At 45.1% G+C, this 20,834-nt stretch overlaps 2 protein-coding genes across 2 annotated transcripts; both read left to right on the top strand.

The window, feature by feature from the left end:
• Positions 1–3,203: 3,203 nt before the first annotated feature.
• Positions 3,204–4,382, top strand: LOC124682396 (protein HVA22-like). Its single transcript, XM_047217088.1, has 5 exons — positions 3,204–3,361; positions 3,469–3,495; positions 3,599–3,721; positions 3,828–3,993; positions 4,119–4,382. Exons 1-5 carry the CDS (start codon positions 3,315–3,317, stop codon positions 4,149–4,151), a joined length of 396 nt encoding a protein of 131 aa, XP_047073044.1. The 5' UTR covers positions 3,204–3,314; the 3' UTR covers positions 4,152–4,382.
• A 5,774-nt stretch (positions 4,383–10,156) lies between these two features.
• Positions 10,157–11,632, top strand: LOC124651732 (STOREKEEPER protein-like). Its single transcript, XM_047190773.1, has one exon. The coding sequence runs from the start codon at positions 10,157–10,159 to the stop codon at positions 11,369–11,371; it is 1,215 nt and encodes a 404-aa protein (XP_047046729.1). The 3' UTR covers positions 11,372–11,632.
• Positions 11,633–20,834: the final 9,202 nt, after the last annotated feature.

Here is a 20,834-nt window from a genome sequence, read left to right as displayed (position 1 = left end):
CACGGAGGCGGCGGTGTAGACTAGGCGGCGGCGGAGGAGCGGCTGCGGCTGCGGCAGGTGCCCTCGATTGTGATGACGAGGACGAGCAGGAAGAGGAGGAGGACTATGCCCACTACCACACCAAAGGTTACCACGTCCATCTACTCCGATGTACTCCGTATAAGCTAGCCACAAAATTAACACGGCAAAAAAAAAAAAAAACTGTGCGCCACCGAGCCGGAGTTTCAGATCGGGCTTGGGTCGAGGTCGACGAAATCGGGGAAGCGTGAAGCAAAGTGTTGTGCGATTTGGGGAGCACTTGGATGAGAACTAGTAGACGAGATTACGACGAGAGATGTATCTGATGGAGGATAGCAGGTTAGCAACGAACTGGGCACTGGATTTGGAGATGCAGTGGAGTGAAGCAGTGGCCGGAGGACGGACGGGGAAGGGAGGAGTGCCGACATCAGTCGAGACCTCAGAGCGGTGCCCAGCTGACACCCGGCATGGTCCCGTTCCCGTCCCGTGTCGTCAATTTGCAAAGTTCATACCGATGAGTCGTCATGCACTGAAACTGTAACTGACGAAGTGTTAAGGTATTCAATTAAGTGTTCACTTGCCCAGAAACATTCTCTGCCGATCGAGCATCCAACAGCTATCGAAGCTTCCTGCCATTACAGCTGATGAACTCCTACTCTACAGATGTGCTTGTCTTTTCAACCGCTCTGTTCATTGTCGCTCTGTAGATTTTTTTTTCTTTTAATCCGTCCTCCAGCGGAGAAAGAACCATCTATCTTGTACTAGGGTTTATTCCTAAGCGCCACTGTTTGTGGTCCGGCCTTGCTACCCTCTCTAATACGTTGATTCATCTTGATTTAGAGTAATATAGAGGGAGTGAGTATGATATATGCCTAAATTGGTGTCCATGGACACTTAATTAGCTTGAGGCATGTCAATTCGGTATCACGAGTCATGAGGTTCTCGGCGGCGATCTGGATCTGGCGCGGAGTGCATCTGGATTCTATCCAAAATCCACCACTTTTTGCTCTTGATTTCGGCGGCGGTGTTGCTCTAGGAGGCGGCTTGGCGGCGGCACTTGCTAACGTAGAATCCCTCCTTCCCACCCTAATCAGTGTACTTCTGGTGGCATGGCTGCATTGGTAGCGGTGGGGATGAGTTCGCACCCACCTTCTCTCATGGGGTAGCGATCAGAATGACAAATTAGCAAGGAAGTATTAAGCCAAGTCCAATCTATCATGTACTCGCAAGTAAAGGAGGGTACCCTTTTAAGGAGTAGAGATCCCGATTGTCTACGAGCAAAAGGAAAGTCAACAACATTGCCCTTACTTCTTGTTGGGTTGATCTGCTAGATACTTGCATCTAGGCACACATGGCTGAGGGTACAACTTTGGGTGACACAAACATGCTCCAAGTGCAGTTATTGCAACTAGACGTGCAACTCTTACAACATTACAAAGATGAAGGTAAACATAAATTCTTGGATTTCAGTACCTCTCTTCAAAACATCTTTGTTAACATTCAAAACAACTTTGTCAAAACAGTTTTCTGTTACTTCTTTTCAAAGACTTTGGTGTTTGTCAAAATATTTTTTTCAAAAATCGGAAAATAGAAAATTTTAGAAAATGTGAATATTTTTAAAATATGAATAATTTGCTAAATTTATTTTTAAAAAATTTGAATATTTTTCGAAAATGAACACTTTTTGAATTTTTTTAAACCGACAAAAAACCATCAGACAATTTTTTAATCTCAACAAATTTTAAATCTATTTATTTCTTAAAATAGATATTTTAAAATTGGACAATTTTTAAAAGTTGAGCATTTTTCAAAATTAAAATTTTTCAAAAATAAGCAATTTAAAAAATGATCATTTCAAAAAAAAACCTGACAAATAGCAACAGAAAACAAAAAAAAAAACTGGACGAAAACCGATGAAAAACTGGACGAAAAAACATCTCAATGCGATGTTGGGCCGGTCCATTAAACACTACGGGTGTGCGGTGTGTGCTATGGGGCTTTACTTGGTTTAGGCCACTCTAGATTTTTTTTTTGGCAGTCAATACCACATATATTCAATTATTCATAGCAACAAATAGTACATGGTAGAGATACATGAACTGACTCTAACGATTACAAAATAAAGTCTAAAAGATAGTAACAAATCTTCGAGGTCTTCAATTTCTTTCTTCTTCCAGAACACAATCTTGTACTCTTCTGAAGGCAGCCAAAGATAGATAACGAACCATAAACCTGTAGATACCGACGAAAGTTCTCCCATAATTTTTTGAGCCGCAATACCAAGGCTGCGTGCACGCACGCAACCATTAAAGCAGTCATACAACATCGGCAAGAGTGCCAACACCAGTATGTCAGGGAATAATTATCAACTAGCTTTGTCGTCATCGATGGAGAGCCGAGAGTACGAATCACCATTGTCGAGGACGTAGCAGTCGGGACAAAAACTGCGAGGATAATCCTCCTCGCGGCAACAACGACAAAGATCCAAAATCGATCTGGCGAAGCAAGATCCGAAGATCCATACCTAGAAAATTGTGATTGTTCAACACCACCATTGACGCCGGGAAGAAGATCTCGTCGCCGAACGAAAGGCCGAAGACCACTTATTGCAGACGATGCCATCTCCATTGAGGGAAACCAACAAGAAGACGGCTACCAAAATCCTAATATAATCTAATAAAAACAATACTTATATTCGAAACTCCACGTATAGATCGGGTTCTTCACTCCTCCCGATATCGGCGAAGCCGACCGAAAGAGGAAAAACCAATCTATGAAGGAGGATGAACTGGAGGAGGCAGCTAGGTTAAAGCGGCCGCTTTTAGACCACTCTAGATAGTCTCAGAGATCTCTACAAACACTGACACACAGAACGGGTGACAGGCGGCACGCCTCCGCGTGCAGCCACGAGACCCTCGCTACTCCTTGCACGTGTCGGCGTGAAGCCACGCGGAGGCGGAGCACTGCCTCGCGTCCCGGAACAGGAAGTCAAGAACCCTGGCATGCAAAGCCAGGAGCGACCACGTAAAGCTCGAACGCGAATGTGCGCAATGACATCTCGGAGCCTTGTCAGGTCGGCCACTCCAGGGCGCCACGTACACGCCAAGCACCCGATCCCCCCCCCCCCACTCTCGTCTACAAAGCCAATCTTCCGCTCGTCTCCTACTGAATCTTCGTGTGTCCCATCATTCGATCCAATAGAGCTTTGCTTCCCTCCGAGGTCTCGTGTTTCCCACCTTTAGCAACATCAATCTTTTGTAGAATCCATTTGAGCACGGTTTATCGGGAAGGAGAGGATGGGCAAATCATGGGCGCTCCTCACCCACCTTCACTCCGTCGCCGGGTATGCATCTCATCTCCTTGCAGATCTGCTTATTTCCGGCCGCAGAGTCACGGTGATGTCTGATATTGTTTCTGTTCTTGCTGGTGCTGCTTCGTCTCCTTCCGCAGGCCAAGCGTTATGCTGCTCTACCCTCTGTAAGTACACCCAAGAACTAATTTCAGAACCTACCGCTGTGGATCGTTTTGCTTCCCATGGTTAATCCTCACTGCATCCGACGCTGACGGGTCTGCTGCGCAGGTACGCGTCGATCTGCGCGATGGAGAGCCCGTCCAAGGTCGACGACGAGCAGTGGCTGGCCTACTGGATCCTCTACTCCTTCATCACCCTCCTTGAACTGGTCGCCGAGCCTGTCCTCTACTGGTAATGAATCTTCCATCCCAACTGAATTACAGTTACTCCTTTAAATCGTAGAGCTGGTTTGTACCTGATTTCCCGGTCGATCTCATTGTTTTCTTGCTGCGTCCAGGATCCCGGTGTGGTATCCGCTGAAGCTGCTCTTCGTGGCGTGGCTGGCGCTCCCGCAGTTCAAGGGCGCCTCCTTCATCTACGAGAAGTTCGTCAGGGAGCAGCTCCGCAAGTACCGCGGCAGGGCGCGCAAGGGCGACTCCGACCACAAGGTGCACATAGCCAAGGTAACAACCAGATCAATCGCGTTTTTCTGCACTTATCAGTGATAATATGTAAGTGCTCTATGCCGGAGAGGCCGAGTTCTGTTCTCTGTTTCTTATGTTCCCCTACTGGAAAAAAACTATTGCAGGCTGAGGCGGCTGACAATGTTCATATGTACTGAGGAGAAGGGACCTAGCAGCAGATTGATCCACGAGTGTAACCTACTGTTGTGCAGAATCCTTAAGATCTTAGCTAGCAGGTGTATCATGTACTGTATCTGAAATGTGGCAAAACTAGTTATTACTGCAGTACTTACTCTGTAGAAGTTACTGTACCGCTTCTGTTACTGAAACACTTCCTGTTGTAAGCACATCGAGAAGTGTAACACACAGTCACTGCGCATGCTCTGTATAATAAGCCGACGCCTTCTGGCCACCTGCTAGGCTCTTGTGTATCTTGCTGCTCCCCGTTGAATCCATAGGGCCGATGTTTGACCATATGTCAACATGTGTTATGCCACGACATTTCCACGCAACGCAACGATGTCCTAATTACTTTTTTGAGTCTTGAATATTGTTCTACAATGGTAGAGGTGGAATATGTTTGAAAATGCAAGCATTTCTGGTCATTCAAGTAGCCCACGCTTCAAGGATGACACTTCCGTGAAGAAGGATCTATTAAATTTCTTTTCAATCTGTGAAGCAGTATGCATTCGCATTCAAGAGGAGTATCTGTTCCTTGCATAAGTATAGTAGTATATTGACAAAGACTTCCAGCAATCTTGAGCACAGAGGCATTGAATGAACAAATTTGTTCTAGTCTCACGGGTATGTTCGTTGCTCATAACACAATTATACTCAATGGAAAATTGTTCTCTCTGCAGCAAGTTCCTGAAGGAGTAACCAGAAGAAGAGTGTGCTTTTGTTGGCAGCAAGATTTTCATAAGCAACTGAAAAGCAGATGTTTAATTAGGAGTCATGAAAGCAGCATATGCTTTGCCGTTGTGCATACTGAATAGTCTGAAGAGGCCTTTAAGACCAAATTATTGAAATTGTGAAGTTCAGAGAGATCTCCATTAGTAATAGCTGAAGAAATTGAAGTGTACAAAGAATGCGCAAACGAAGCCAAAAGAAGAAGAGTGTTGCAGATTTTGCTCATGCCAGTCATTTTCCCATAGTAAAATTGTTCTGCCATTTTATAATTAGCATGAAGCCAATTCTTTAAAACAATTTTAGGCAACCCCTCCACCAAACTAGCAGTCTCTCTAATCTTGGCTGGTGGTAGAGCTGGATCATAGTAAGATTCCCATACCAATTCAACTCAAGGGATGTATAACTTGATTATAGAATTTATCCACGAACTTCAGAAGCAGACATTGATTTTGCAGCTTCAAATCAATCACACCAAGTCCTCCCATATCTTCTTTTTCCTGAAACGAGGCAAACGCTTTACCTTTTCGGTTAATTAAGAAGAAAGTTACTCGGTTAATAAACGGAAAACCAAATAAAAACCGATGCAGCTAGAATGAGCCAACACCAACACAAGAAGGGCCAAGCCCAAACACCACTCCGCTAAGACCGGACGACCTCTCACCAAAGCCCAAGAAAAAAACGTCATTACTGCTATGAGAGCCGGACGCTCCAACAAAGATGAAGAAGCCAACCATCCAATAGAGTGCGAAACTTACGGGATCACTGTCTCAACCTCCAACAGCTCCCCTAGCGGGCAGACGAACCTTCTGGAGCCACCGTCCCAACTTAGAGTCAACCCGCCTCGTCCACCAGGCTGACAATCCCGCCACACTAGCGACACAAGATAGCCACCCAATCCATGGCAAGCAGCTGATCCACCCCCTGAGAAAGATGCCCATCATGGTTTTCGAGGCCGCTGCCATGACGCTCCTAGAACACCAGGGGCATGTAACACCTCGGCCACCCCTGGTCGGGTCTACTGGTAGCTCTCTAAGATCTTTAGACTAGCCTCACAGACTAATACGTCTTTTTTGCGCATTTTGTTGGTCACCTATCCTCAAATCGCTCCGGACCAAGTACGCTTAACGTTAATTTTTTTTTTTTTGAAGATGAGCTTTAAAATAAAATTACAACTTATTAATATGAGTATCCTATCAATTTTATTGAAAGCTGGACCAGAATGGCAGCCGCCCCCACATCCTCCAAACCCAACAACAAAAGGAAGCGTTCATCTGCATGCACACTCTCCAAGGCAACGCCTCCAAAGATAATGTTAACTTGGAAATTTCATACCTTTTGCGCTGAGTAGAGGTAACATGCAAGGACATAAAAAAAACTGGAGCTTTCGTCACCAAACTTAACACACTTAATTATTTTAAGTTGCCTCGAGAAGAATTTTTGTTTATTTGATCAGGAGAGAAGTAGCTTTTTAAAACTGATTCTGAAATTTCACACTCTAGGAGTTAAATCTCTTACATTCTCAGTTGTGTCAAGCAAGCCAATCGCACTATCGACATTTGCAATTCTGCTACCCACGTGCCCATTTTTTCAGAGCACCTCTTAAATTCTTGAATTAAGCACGACATCATCATTTTCTTTTCCATTGTGAACTTAAAGTAACTTAGATGCGCAAATTGTTTCTCCATGCAACTAAAAAGAAGAATCAAGACCCCAACTTCAAAAAATGGAAAAAAACTACATCAAGCATGCCCGCTTCGGAAAACAAGAGTGTACATAATTTTCAAGAGGTCATACCTTACATACGCAAAAAATACCTCCGGGGAACCCTATTTTCATATCAACATGCTATGCATTCAAAATCTAATGCACACGATAAATTATCTTTAAATACGATTTGTTATCATTTTTGTATCCATGCCATGACTCTAAACTCCGTCGGATTTTATAATTTGCCACATCTTTATTTAGACTTCCATTATTTGTTACATGACTACCACATGCCACTGACGGGTGGTGGTCCTGTGACAAACAATAGAATTTCAAAGAAAAGTGTGGCATATTATAAAAATTCTCCTACATTCTAAAGGAGCATATACGACAAGGGAGTCTTGGAGCATAATGTTGGGTCTGTCTCGCGCCGTGTTGATTTTTGTAGTACTCAACTATGAATAAGAAAAACAAGGCTCAATCTATAGTTGCAAGGCTGTATAAAGTTGGCTGATAAATTCTTAAGTAGCTTGATGCTTTGAACTTTGATTGTTTATTCAATACAAAAGAATTAGTTACATATTTTTGTAACTATGTGCAGCATTAGTTCCTAAAACATTGCACCTCGAGACATTTCAAAGCTACACACGTGTTTGTGTTCTAAGTTTCATGTTCTCTTCTTCTTTTCGAGTTAGTATTCATGAGCTAATTAACTCATTTACTTCATCATATGCCAAATCTATACTTCTTATAAAACAAAATCTCACTAAGTGCAATTAATATTTGTCTATCTCAACATGCAAGCTATCCACATCACCTACTTCCTTAGCCAATCATTTGTCCACTTCATCCCACTAATAGTAGTCCTTATTTATTATCTATCTCTACATGCAAGATATTTAGATTATCTATTTTAACCATTAAACTAGCAATGCCACTATTTATATTTGCCGCTCGATTGATAATATTGCACCCTCATGCTATATCTTTACATAGTAAAGTCATGTGTAACTTGAACACCAAATAGTTTTGGCAACCAAATAAACTCTTTGTGAATTAAACTCAGTGTTACTTATGAGCTCTTATATACGTAACAATATAAGATATTTTTTAAAATGTAATGCCGCAATGTGCATGCATTTTTCATGCAAGCCATCCATATCATTTGGTTCTACAGTTGGTTGATTTCACCTTATCTAGATCAATCACGTACACCTCTGAAATATAACAATCTTGAAATTTTCAAATACTTATCCATTTCATGGCTATTGTATTAGCTACTATGGCCAACTAAATATTGCATATTCTATAAACCAAGTTTTATGTGTTTTATTAGATTTCTTAAAGAGATGCCCGCTGCAACGCGCGGTGTATCGTTCTAGTTAAGCTTAATTGTTTAGCGCAAATATGGCGAGAAGAAATCGCGACAATTGAGTCTCATCCTTATATAACATTTCATAATGGAAACAAGTCTCCGGCACAACTGATTTATCTTAGGCACCATTAAATATTAGATGGGGCATAACCGAACATATTTGTTATCATAGGTTGATGTATGTAAATTTATCACTCGACCATGATGATTCTTACAGAGGCTAAATACTTTCTCGATTAAATTAGGTATGTTGACCTAATAATGAATTGAAAATACAAGGTTTGCTAGCAAATACATTTGAAAGACCAGCATAGATCTAAATATAAAAGAGGAGGGTATTTTGACTTAGAACAACCTTAGGAAACACAACTACAATAAGGATGGTGTTTCACCAAGAGAAATAACTAAGCATAATTTTCTGGTATGCCCCTTTGCTCACCTTATGGATGCAGATAACATACATTGCTTTTTAATCACCCCAAAGAATATGATACGAACTAGTTTGTGGGGGGTTATCAACTTAAGGCTCAAATTCAAGTAAGAGTATGAGCTTTGTGTTGGAACTTATTGAACTACCATAATGGTATTTTGGCAGGTTATTTACGACGCTACGTGGATCCGTTCACGGAGTGCTATCCATTAGATAATGGTATTTTGGCAGGTTATCTAGCCAGGAATATTGCCTTCCACTGAAGAATATTTTGCCATTATGAGACATCAAAGTATCAAACCTGTAATTTGAACTCTAGATGTCTGGGATGCCACTGCCCTCCTAACCATCTAATCACATATTAGTTCTCCCTAAATTTATATATTAGCACAACGAATTTGCAGGGAATACAAGTAGTACTGCCAACCCTAAGCTGGTGAAGATATTTTCTATCGATTTTTTTATATTTTGCATTGTTTAATTTGAAGTACTAGCACGCTTATTTTTCTGCTTTCTAGTTGAGTAAAGCACACCCACACTCTAAGAGCATCTCTAACAGAGCCCGTAAAAGGCCCAAAACTGAAAAATAACCGCCAGTTTACGGGTTCAGTTTGAAAATCGGCGCAAATCAATTACTGTAAACGGGACGAAACCGCAAAAAAATTTACGGGCCGAGACTGAAACCAAACTCTGCCCCCTATTTGTAGGGGTCGAAAGGTCGGAACTGAACGTGAACTGTACTCCTAGTGGTGTTTTGGCGGGCTGAAACTTCAGCTCGAAACAGTGCACTTCCGCCGGAGGACTACCGGAATAGGATCAAATTGAACAAAATCCGGCCGAAGGTCAACCAAATTTCGGCGGAGTCGTGCGTTCCGAGCTCGAGGAAGGGAGAGTGGGCAGCCGGCCGGCCACGAATTCGCCGGGCGCGGGCGTGGCGGCCCTGGAGGCGTCCGTGAAAGGGCGGGGCGGAGTCGAGCTCGCCGGAGCAGTGTTGGGCGGCGTGGGGCGAGCCGGCGCGGGCCGGGGCGGCGCAAGACGGGCCAGCGCGTGATGGGGCGAGGCAAGGCGGGCGCGGCGGCCAGGCACGGAGGCGGGCGCAGCGGCTGGGGCGTGCGCCAGGGGCCACGCGGAGGCGGGCGTGGCGGCCGGGGCGCGGGCCAGGGGCGCGGCGGCCAGGCGCAGGCCCGGGGCACGGCGGCCAGTCGCAGGCCCGTGGCGCGGCGCGGGCCAGGGCGTGGCGCGGTGTCCGGGAGCGGCGGCGGGCGCGGGCTAGGGTCCGGCGGGGGGAAGCGCGGCCTGGGCGGCCGATTTGGTGGCCAGGGCGGGGAGAATTTGGTAGGAGATGTCTCCGGGAAGAAGAAGAGAGTAGAAAAAATAAAAAATGGGTAAAAAAGAGAAAAAGTTGACAGGTGGGCCATAATTAGGGAATATGCTGTTTTACGGTTTTCGTTTACGGGGTCTGTTCTGCGCCATCAATTTTTCGATCCGTAAACACGAGTTCGATGAACTGAATTCAGTGTTTTCAGTTCACGTTTTGGTGGGGCTCTGTTAGGTGGGGCTCTGTTAGAGATGGTTATCCTGGTCCATTGGTTACGCTGGTCAGTGGAGTTTGTGAGTTGTGAGTTGTGACCCGACGCTCTGCCTCGACATCGACAGTGACGGCAGCGGCGAGCAAATCTCGCAGCCACAAGATTCAAACCCCCAAACCCTAACTCCCCACTCCCCACTCCCCACTCCCCACCATGGCCCCGAAGCGCCCGGCCGCCGCCTCCGCCGCTCCGGGCTCGGCCTCCGACGAGGCGGACTCGTCCCACGACCACCGCTCCCCGTCCCCATCTCCCTCCCGCTCCCGCTCCCGCTCCCGCTCCCGAACCAAGACCCCCCCACCCAACACCCACCCGAACGCCGCCGCGCTGTCCTCCACCCCCATCTCCGCCGCCGTCGACCTCGCGGCCGCCTCCGACTCCGACGCCGACGCCGAGGGCCGGCTCCCCTCCCCGCGGCGCAGCCGCGAGCGCTCCCCCCGCCCCCACTCCGACTCCGACATCTCCGCCGCCGCATCCGACTCCGACAACGCCACGCCGCCGCGCCGCTACTCCCTCGTCGACCCTCACAAGACCAAGCCCATCAGCTCCAGCCCGCGCCGCTCCTCGCAGCGCTCCAAGCGGCCCCGCACCTCCCCGCCCTCCGCGGAGAGGCGGAAGCGGCCGCCGCGGGTCTGGAGCCCCAAGGACGAGATCACCATCCTGCGCTCCCTCATCTCCTACCGCTCCAAGAAAGGTGCGCTCCCCGCGTCCACTCAGGAGACCGGCAAGCTGCACAGCCAGATCCGTGGCCAGCTGACCGCAGAGGCATCCACCACCCAGCTCTGTGACAAGGTCCGGCGCCTCAAGCACAAGTTCCGCTTGCTCGTGGCCCGTACCAAGGATGGGCAGGATCCGGAATTGCCGACTGTGCACGAGTGTGACGTCTACGAGCTTAGCAAGATGGTTTGGGGTGCTGATGCTGCTGGTAGAGCTGCCTACGGTAATTACTGGTTTGCGGACAGCGATGAGGAGCAGAAGAGTGGAGAGAGCGACGGGGAGCGGGATATGGATGGTGGGTGGGATGGCCCTGACCGCAGGGCGAATAGACGGCTCAAGGCCATTACTGTCTCGAACGGGACTGCGAATACCGTTGCAATTGGGCACTGCAACAGAGGTGGGAAGGGTGTTGTTGGGAAGGGGAACGGCATGTACCCATACCTGTGGGAGGCTGTTGAGGAGCTGTCCAAGGAGCAACCGAGTGGAACGGCGTTCAGGAAGGCCTTCAATGTGCTTGAAGGGTCTAGGGCACTGGCGATGGAGGAGAGGCTAGAGAAGTTCAAGCTTTCAGAGATCAGGCAGCACCTGCGTCGGATGGACCTGATGAAGGAGACGGTAAAGATGGTGCTTGATGCACTCGAGGGTACTAACTGAGTGGGTTCAAATTGACATACTTCTGGATTTTCCATGCATTGTACGATGAGTACTTGCTCAAAAGGGGTGATATTGACATAATGTGTCCTTGTAGTTCGTATATTAGTCATGTTCTGATGTTTTCGTCTTTTGGATATAGATGTTCGGTTGCTTTAACTTAATGTGCAAGGGTATGCTTACCTCAACCAAATAGGTCTATAACAAGGAGTTGTCGCTTCCTGTCAAACATTCTGACCTATGTTGCTTAGATACTAATTTATATCTGGTTAAGTACTTCAATATTTACCATAAGTGTTCTTTTAATTCTGCATGTCTCAGTACGAATCGTGTTGCATTTCATCAAGGGATAGTCTTGGTGCTTGCTAACTGCTAGGTTCCCACGGGAAGAACTAAAGCTTAATGTTTATTTTGCAAATGGCTTATGTTGGAGTGGTCAGGAGCATGCGTCAGGTGTAATTAGATGCACTTAATGTAGCTGCACTAGTGTTTGATAGCTTAGTAAACAGACTTATCCCTTACAATGTTGACCTCTGTAGCATCAAGTTCAATAACCTGGGTTATTTGATACACATAATGTAGCTATTAGATACACTTTATTTTGCAAATGGCTTATGTTGGAGTGGTCAGGACTCAGGAGCATGCGTCAGATGTAATTAGATACACTAAATGTAGCTACACTAGTGTTTGATAGCTTAGTAAACAGACTTATCCCTTACAATGTTGACCGCTGTAGCGTCAAGTTCAATAACCTGGGTTTTGGGTTAATTTGATATATGCCACTGCAATAATTGTGTATTCGAGGATAATTGGGTTAAAAATTGTTGTGGCATTTCTCGAATACGCAATAATTGCAATGGCATATATCTAATTAATCTGGTTTCGAAAGTACATGGATGTTCATCATGATATGAGTATATGCCATCTGCAGTTGTATTGTGTTTAAGCTTTACCAAATTTCTTTATTGGTAGAGAATGTGCATGGACATGTTTTTCACCAAAATTTGCAAGTCTCCCATGTTTTTGACTTTTGTTAGATGTAATTAGGTACACTTAATGTAGCTATCACCCGTACTGCTAGTGTTTGATAGCCTAGTAACCCTCATCCCTTGAAATGTTGACCTCTGTAGCATCAAGTTTGATAGCCTGGGTTGTGCCTACATGGTTGCGCACACAACATATATTAGATTTCCTCTTCAAAGTTGATGTTTTTTATAGAAAATACATGGATGTTCATCATGATATGACATGTGCAGTTCAAAAGTTTGGTCCTTAGGTTTTACCAAGTTGCTTTAGTGGCGGAGAATGTGCATGGACATGTTTTTGCTCCAAATGCATGTTGTAGCATAATGAACATTCACATTTCTTTTTCGAAAGAAGTTGCATAATTTCCCATGTGTCTGCCAAAGACAGACTAAGGGTTGCACATGCAAGTATATGCAACCCAGCTGATATGCTCAGTCTTAAACTTGCAGAAGTGCTAGTTGTGTATCTCATTGTGGTTCTTGTATATTTTTGCGGCCATTGGTCTCAGTAGGTAATGTTATGATCTGCATCTCTACTTTACTTAGTAACAGGCATTGTATCATCTTGGAATTATCAAATGCTGGCTGGTTTTATCTGGTGTATCTGATCTGCGTTCGTGTTGCTGTCATTCTTGTTACATAGCCGGAAACAAAGTCATTTTGGTATGTTGCTGTCATTCTTGTTGCTGGGATCTACTTTTGGTGACCCAACTGACCATGTGTCCAGAAATGGATCACAATGACCATGCCATGAGTTTGCAGTAACCTCAGGTTCAAGCTGGATAGTGTTAAGCGGCTAAATTTCATTGGTGTATGGTTTAGCTGGTTGCAGTTTACTAACCTGTGGTTTGATGGTTAGGGGGTAGTGGTACCTTAGCTCACCATGAATCAATCCCTAGGTTTGACGCTTTGGCGTCTCTCTGAATTTTCTTTCAGTTTCTCGAATGACGATAGCGAGGTGGCTGTGGTGAATTTGGCTCAGTCTCTTGGATTCAGTCTCTCAAAGGAGTTCATATGGTAGGATGAGTGTATGCACATATTTTTGTGACCGGCTCTCTTGATCACCAAAGACACCAGCCCATGAGTCGGAAGGAGGGAACATCTTGTCGAACCCACTTGCCACATTCGATCCGGTTAACTCCAACCTGCATGGAAGAACTTCAAACCTCATCATGGGCCCGAAACTACACGAGATTGGGCTTTCTGTGAAATCTCTCAATACAGTGTCGCCGTGAGAGATTTGTAGCTACGGCATGCCGCACGCATTCTATCGTGTCCGACTAATTGTCCCTGCTCCTCTCTCAAGGCAGCGGCGGCCAGATCCCATCTCCACCGGTGTGAGCTCTGGGGCTCTCTCCCTCTGCTTGCCGCTCCGGTGGTAGGAGGGGGAGGGGACCTCGTTCCTGCTCCGTTTTGTAGTTAGGGCTGCTGCGGTGCGTCGTTGGGGTGGTGGGAGCGGCGCCCGGGCAATAAATCTGCCTCAACTTCACTCCCACACCGACGGCGACCTTCACGGCGGCGTCTCGGAGTTGTTGACAACGTGTGCTTGTTGATCTTTCAGGTCGGTAGCTTGGTCTTCTCTAGCGAGATCTGTTTTTCGACGTGTCACTGGCGTTTGTCGTTGTCCACGACGGCGCTGGAGGCCGGGGCGAGGTGGTTCTTCTGGAGCGAAGTTGTTGGTCCGGAGGTGGTGGATATGTCGTTCTTCTCCGACTTCGTCGATAGGAGGCGGCGTATCTTGGTCCAAGACAGCATGGGGACGTCCCCCGGACGACGACGTGCCACAACGACATGTGCCTCGCTGCTTGCAGCAGGCCTGTTCATCGACTCACAAAGCCTCATTGGCGATGGTGTTTTTTGGATCTTGCAACGATGGAGGCTCGGCGTCTCTTCTTGCGTTCGTCTCGGCGGCGTTGGAATTGGACCGTGGTCGCTGGCTACGGTGGTTGCAGGAAACCCTATGAATCATTTTGTATTTCTCGATCTTTTAGGATTTTATCTTTAAATTCAGGATAATCATTTTATCCCGGTTCATCTTTTAGTTTCCACATGTGTTGCTTCACGTAACTTGGTTTTCGATTAATGAAATATTGGTTACTCAAAAAAAAAAGACTAATCCGCAGGAGCTAGCAGCACTCTTATTCTCAGCCTCGCGCAAAAAAAAAAAAAAAGCACGGGTAAGGCGTTTTGGCTCAGAGCCTCCGCATGCTCCTACCTAAGAAGGAAAAATCGAAAAAGAAATTTTCTTTAAGAAAACTGATACTTTTTTACAACGAATATGAACATATGTCCCAACTGCACTTAAACATTTCGTTAAGAAAAGAGATGTGTGGTGGTATGTGAAAGAAGAACAAATCAGAGTTCTCTAAAAAGCCACACATGTCATTTCTTTGAGCACCGAATTTCATTTATAGTGCGCAGAGCATACACATGTCTTCTCAGGAAAATTTTGCATTCAGCTACAAAAACATGTCCATATCCATTGTAAAAAATTGCAATTTGGCTTGTGCTTCCATAGACCGAAATCTCAAAACAGTGTAAACCATCGAGAGGTATCTTTCTAAGTGACACACAATAATGGTTGAGATTAAAGGATACATGTCTGGGATTAAGGTAGGATGGGTGAGATTAAATGATACCACGATGGGGGTTACACTGCTTTGAGATTTCGGGATCTATGGAAACACACGCCAATTTGGCTTGTTTTGATTTTCTTTGCTATTTTTTCAATGTTCCTACTCCAGCGGAGGCATATAAGTTCGAGATTACCTTTGAATTTCCGAGGCTTGGGCCTATTTTGAATAATCATTTTTTGTTGAAAGGAGATTTTGACCAATTTTTTTGATATAGTCGCCAATGCTCCGGGCTACAGCACATTCTGTTTAAGATACTTTTTGTTTAGGGTTTGCTACAAGGAATGAACTCCGGTCTCCAATGAGATATTTTGACTACACATTTCTTTGTTGATAGTTATTTTTGAAATGTAGTCAAACATAAAAAAATGTGTGACCACCCTGGAAAGAACATTTCTGAAAATCCAGTTTCGAACATATCTAAAGGCAAAGGTGATGTGAAGGCGCCTTTGTCAAACCAAGTTGAGATCGCCCTTAGTGTTTGGTTTATTAGAAACAAAGTGCAGCTAGCAAACCTTCCAGTGGCATTTTGAAATAATTTCAATTGCAAACTAAATGTGGGCCAACCAAAGTTTAGAAATTATGCAACTCTTGTTTGCCTTTTTAGTAAGCCGTATAATCCACGTAGCGCTTCATGAATTAATATATTTTATCTTCATATGGATGATGTTTGATTGATGCTGACATGAAAATTTTGGAGAAGTTCACATATATGACATGGTCCAAGGAGAATGGTTCTGCAAATCCATGCCTACCATTTTGGTGCAACTGGATCAATGGAGTCTGGAGCCCTTCTGGTAAAGTTTAATGGAACTCAATGCACGGCGGCCAGTCGCTCGCACAACACTTTGGCCCTTGAAACCTCCTTTCCGGTGAGATGGGAAAACCCCCTTGCTACGATGACGGCAAAACTTTCATTGTCAAATCAAATTGTACGGAATGCTTGTCATTGCTACTTGCGTAACGGACCATATATAGTACACCGAGAAGGTCAAATTTTAGATGACGCGACACGAGAATTTTATTGGAAATTGGGAGGATCTAACCGGATAAATCTGCATTGACATTGCATCCGCAGATGCATTCCTTACTTGGGCCGTGATTTTAGTAGGAAATTGTTAAATTCCCCAAGATATTGGTATTGCGGTGGATATCATAATTTCGGTGTGTTTCTGCATTTGGTTTTTGTTTGGCGATCTTTCTTTGGTACAAAATAGCTTAAAATCGCTTGCTTAGCTAAAAAAAATTGAGTCAAAGAAAATTATATGGTATATTAATTGAATTTAAGCTGATTTTCCAAACAAGTTTTCTGTACAGTTCTGGTTATAAAACAAATTTAGAACAGCAAAGCGCAGTAGTACCAAGATTAAAACACTCATGTACCAGGGGCCTTTTTCCCAGCGAGATGATAAAATCGTACGACGACTCGCTTAATTGTCGCATTGAATTGTGTCACAGTACTAGTAGTTTATCCAATTTCAAAATCATGAGAATTTGCGTAGTGCGCCCTAGTACCGTACAAAGCCAATGTCAACTTAATACTAGGTCCTCAGATACGGAGAGAACTGGGACTTCTTTTGAAACAAAAAACTGGAAATTGAATTATCCGGGTAGATGTATGGTCGTTGCACCGGCCCAGTGTCATTTGCATCTCTGTTTATCAAAGATTGCAAATCACCAAAGCCAAGAGCAGATTTTAAGCAGCGTTGGATTTCCTGAGATTCTTAATCACCAAAGCCAACAAGCAGATCAGTACACCAGAAGAGCAGGAAATGCTAACATCGGCTGTACAGTCAGAAATTCAGCAAAAATATTAACGTGTTAATTTGGTCTGTGATCAGTGGTAAACCGAATCCTGGTAAGATAGCCCACGTTGGTTTACGGTTTGCTAAAACAAAAGTGCAAATATCTCGATAGCAAACCCTGGCACAGAATCCACTAGGCGTTAGCAAATTTTGGTTGCAAAACAAGATGACATGGTCAAAGGAGAACGGTTCTGCACATTCCTTCGTCCGATTTTGGAGCAGCTGGACTACTGGAGAAAGTGGCAGCGAAGCGGCCTCCTGGTAAAACCTTCATGGAATGCAAAGGATGCGTGCGGCTGGTCGCTCGCGCAGTGCTTTTGGCCTTTGAAACCCCCATTCCGGTGAGATGGCAACTCAGGGTGGGCATTCGGTTTTAACCGAAATTTCGGTTCGGTTTTTGCGGTTTTTAAACAAATTCGGTTTTCAAAAATGGTAACCGAAATTGGCATGAAAATTTAGGAAACCGAAGATTCGGTTAACCGACAAATTCGGTTCGTTTTTCGGTTAAAACCGAATGAACCTACTCACTTGAACAAATAGTAGGCATCACCGAAGAAAGCAAATAGTGATTGACATATCAACACAAAAAGCATCAACTGCGCAACAAATTGACAAATGAGCACCAATCGTGGAGGGATGCTATTTGGTAGGTCATGGCACTCGTGGTACGAGTGCATCACTCGTGAGCGATTAAAAGGGGTAGCTAAGACTTCGAGCGACGTGTTCTATTATGCAGGCTTCACACTATATTCAGAAAAAGCTAGTACATCAAAGACCAAAGTCATACATTGAATGAACAATTTTTGGAGCATCAAACGCAATTGGGCTTCTATGGAATGATCGGTTTCTGCACAAATTGATGGTAGGTTACTCAATTCGGTCTATTCGGTGTTGTTCGGTTGGTGGGGCTAAAAACCGAATTCTACCAAATTTAATTCGGTTAGTATAAATGGAAACCGAAAAAATAGCGGTTAATGGAAAAAACCGAGATTTCGGTTAGTTCGGTTTCGGCTTCGGTTCGGTTTTCGGTTTCACGGTTTTTATGCCCACCCTGAATGGCAACAGACATCCTACTACTACCTTCCTACGATTGCTTCCTTCATTATCAAATCAGATTGCACAATGTACGGAATGCTCATTATTGCTACTTGCGTAATGAACCATACATACGCCGAGAAGGTCAAATCTCAGATGATGCAACATCAGCGTGGTAATGGGAATCCGGAGGATCTAACTGGATGAATCTATATTGACATTGTACGCGCACATTCATGTTTTATTTGACATTGTATCAGCAGGTGCATGATGTATTAAGAAGGGCCTGAAGTTTAGCAGGAAATAGTAAGATTTCTCAAGAAATCAGTACAGCGTTACATTGTCGTAATATCTTTTGGTAGAGCTGTTTCTGCGGTACATTGTCATGGAATGTTGCTGGTATTTTATCCAATTGTAGAAGCCACTGTTACTTGCGTAGTGGACCGTACAGCCGTACAATGCCAATGTCAAAGTAATACAATGCCAATGTAAAACGTACGAATAGAAAAAACACAGGATTGAGATGTCATGTACCATAAATTGCTACAGGATTTCGAAGCACAAGAATTTTGTATGAGGTGTCTTTGGATGGTGAACAAACAGCAAACACACAAATTTATAGCATTGAAGAGAGAGATTAGATAGAGATAGAGTGCAAGTGTATTGGACTTCTCAAAGGAAATAAAATAAAATGAGATTTAAGCTCATGTTAAGATTGCTATGAAATGAAGAGCACAAGAATGGATTCCATGGAAATTTGATGAACTCAATCCCATGATTCAAATGCATTCCATAGAAAAACTCCTATCCTATGGGTTAGAATCCTCCAAAATTTCTATGAAATTCCTTCAATCCAACGAGTCGCTGACCGGCTTGCATGTTTTGCGGGTAAACCAAACGCGTCCCAAGATGACATGGTCAAGGAGAACGGTTCTGCACATCCATGCGTGCTATTTTGTAGCAGCTGGATCACCGGAGTGCAGTAGCGGCGAGGCGCCCTTACGGTAAACTTTCATGGAACGCAAGGGATGTGCGCGGCTAGTCGCTCCGGGCAACGCTTTGGCCCTTGAAGCCTCCTTTCCGGTGACTTATTTCATTGTCAAACCAAACTGTATCATGTACGGAGGGCTTATCATTGCTACTTGCGTAATGGACCGTACATGCGACGAGAAGGTCAAATATCTTGGGGAATGGGGAGGATCTTACTGGATGAATCTACACTGACATTGCATCAGCAGATGCATAATGTATTCACAAGGGCTGCGATTTCAGCAGAAAAGTGGTTAGATTCCTCAAGATATTTCTACGGATGCGTCTAGAACAAGTTTAGGACAGCATAGTGCAATATAGTCGTAAACCAATACCAACACATTCACCTTAGTTCAAGGAATGCAAAGGATGTCTGCAGCTACTCGTTTGGGCTTGTCATATTATCTTATTGGCCCTTGAGCCTCTTTCCCAGTGAGATGACAAAATCTCCTTGCTACTGCTTACGACAACAAGGTTAGTTATCAGATCGAATTGTGTCACGGAATGTTAGTATTTTACCCAATCTCAATTACTATACAGAGTACTTGCGTAGTGGACTGTCATACCGTACAATGCAAATGTCAAATTAAGAGTGTGCCCTCAGATGCAGCATCAGCGTGACACTTAAAACTGAACCTGACCGGGTAACTGTATGGACGTTGCCCCGACCATCGACAGTGTCATGCATTTGCATCTGCGTTCATCGAAGATTCTGAATCCCCAAAGCCAAGAGCAGATTAGGCTTGAGCTGCATTTGTCGAGATTCTGAATCACCAAAGCCCACATGCAGCTGATTAAAGACCTATACTAACCAATCTGGTAGGCGGTACAGTGCATCATGAAACAAATGATTGATTCTGGCGATCACACATGTCAATTCTCCCACAGCGCTTGGAATACAACGCACGATCTTGGACGGAACGTAGTGGCGTGAGTGCATGGCATCCAAGGGTGGATGCGGCTGCTAGTGTGCAACCCCTGCTGCCCTTTCACGCATCCTGTCCGGTGAACTGACAACCCAGCTCTCCAATTTGTTATACCTACTAATACCTGCTAAACTAGTAGCTTCCATTCAAGTTAATGTAGCCACGATTTCAATACGCGCCGCCGACCGGTTCAACCCACAGATCAGTTCACGAAAATATGGTCGCCAAGCATATATATTAACCACTAATCAGTAAGAGTTGTTATGCACGACAAATACTGACAGTGACTAACACTACGGGAGAGACGGCATGTGCCGACGGCCAGCCGATGTGCCGACGGCCAAATGTCGGGGCCGTCGGCACAGAGGCCCTGGTCGACCGGCGACGGAGCTGACCGTCGGCACAGGCCGGCCGTCGGCACACTGCTGGCTACACCGACGGTCACCGTCGGCGCAAATCGGACCGTCGGCCACGAAAGGTGGCGACCGAAGGTCACCGTCGGCACAGCCACGGCCGTCGGTACACGCGCAGACAGGCGGGCCCGGCCGTTAGGCTGTCACGGCGCCGTCTACGAGTGTGCCGACGGTAGCCCACTGGCGCAACGGCGGCCGTCGGCACGAGGACCGAGACTGGGTCCCCCTTCTTCGTGCCGACGGTCACCCACGGCACAAACAAGGCCGTCGGCACGGCTATTTTTTTTGTTTTTCCATTTTTTTTTGCACCAAAGAGATAATTATTAATCCCAATCATTTTTTTGTTTATTTATTTCTCATCGCTATTTTGGCGAACCCCTTTGCGGGAAACCTATATATATGTATAAGGGCGGTATAGAACCCCTTCGCCAGAAATCGAACCTCGGAGGGGGTGAATGGCCCACACACGATACAAAATACTTAAGACCCACACACGATACAAAATACTTAAATAACTAATCTCACACACATACCAAAGCGCTTACGAACTAGACCCACACACGAGCGAAACGAGTACAAAGAACTACACCCACACAGAGG

This window comes from Lolium rigidum, chromosome 1, assembly GCF_022539505.1.
Source record: "Lolium rigidum isolate FL_2022 chromosome 1, APGP_CSIRO_Lrig_0.1, whole genome shotgun sequence".
Classification (NCBI taxonomy): domain Eukaryota; kingdom Viridiplantae; phylum Streptophyta; class Magnoliopsida; order Poales; family Poaceae; genus Lolium; species Lolium rigidum.
Note: the sequence above shows the minus strand (reverse complement) of the source record. Positions and strands in the feature narration are given on the sequence as shown.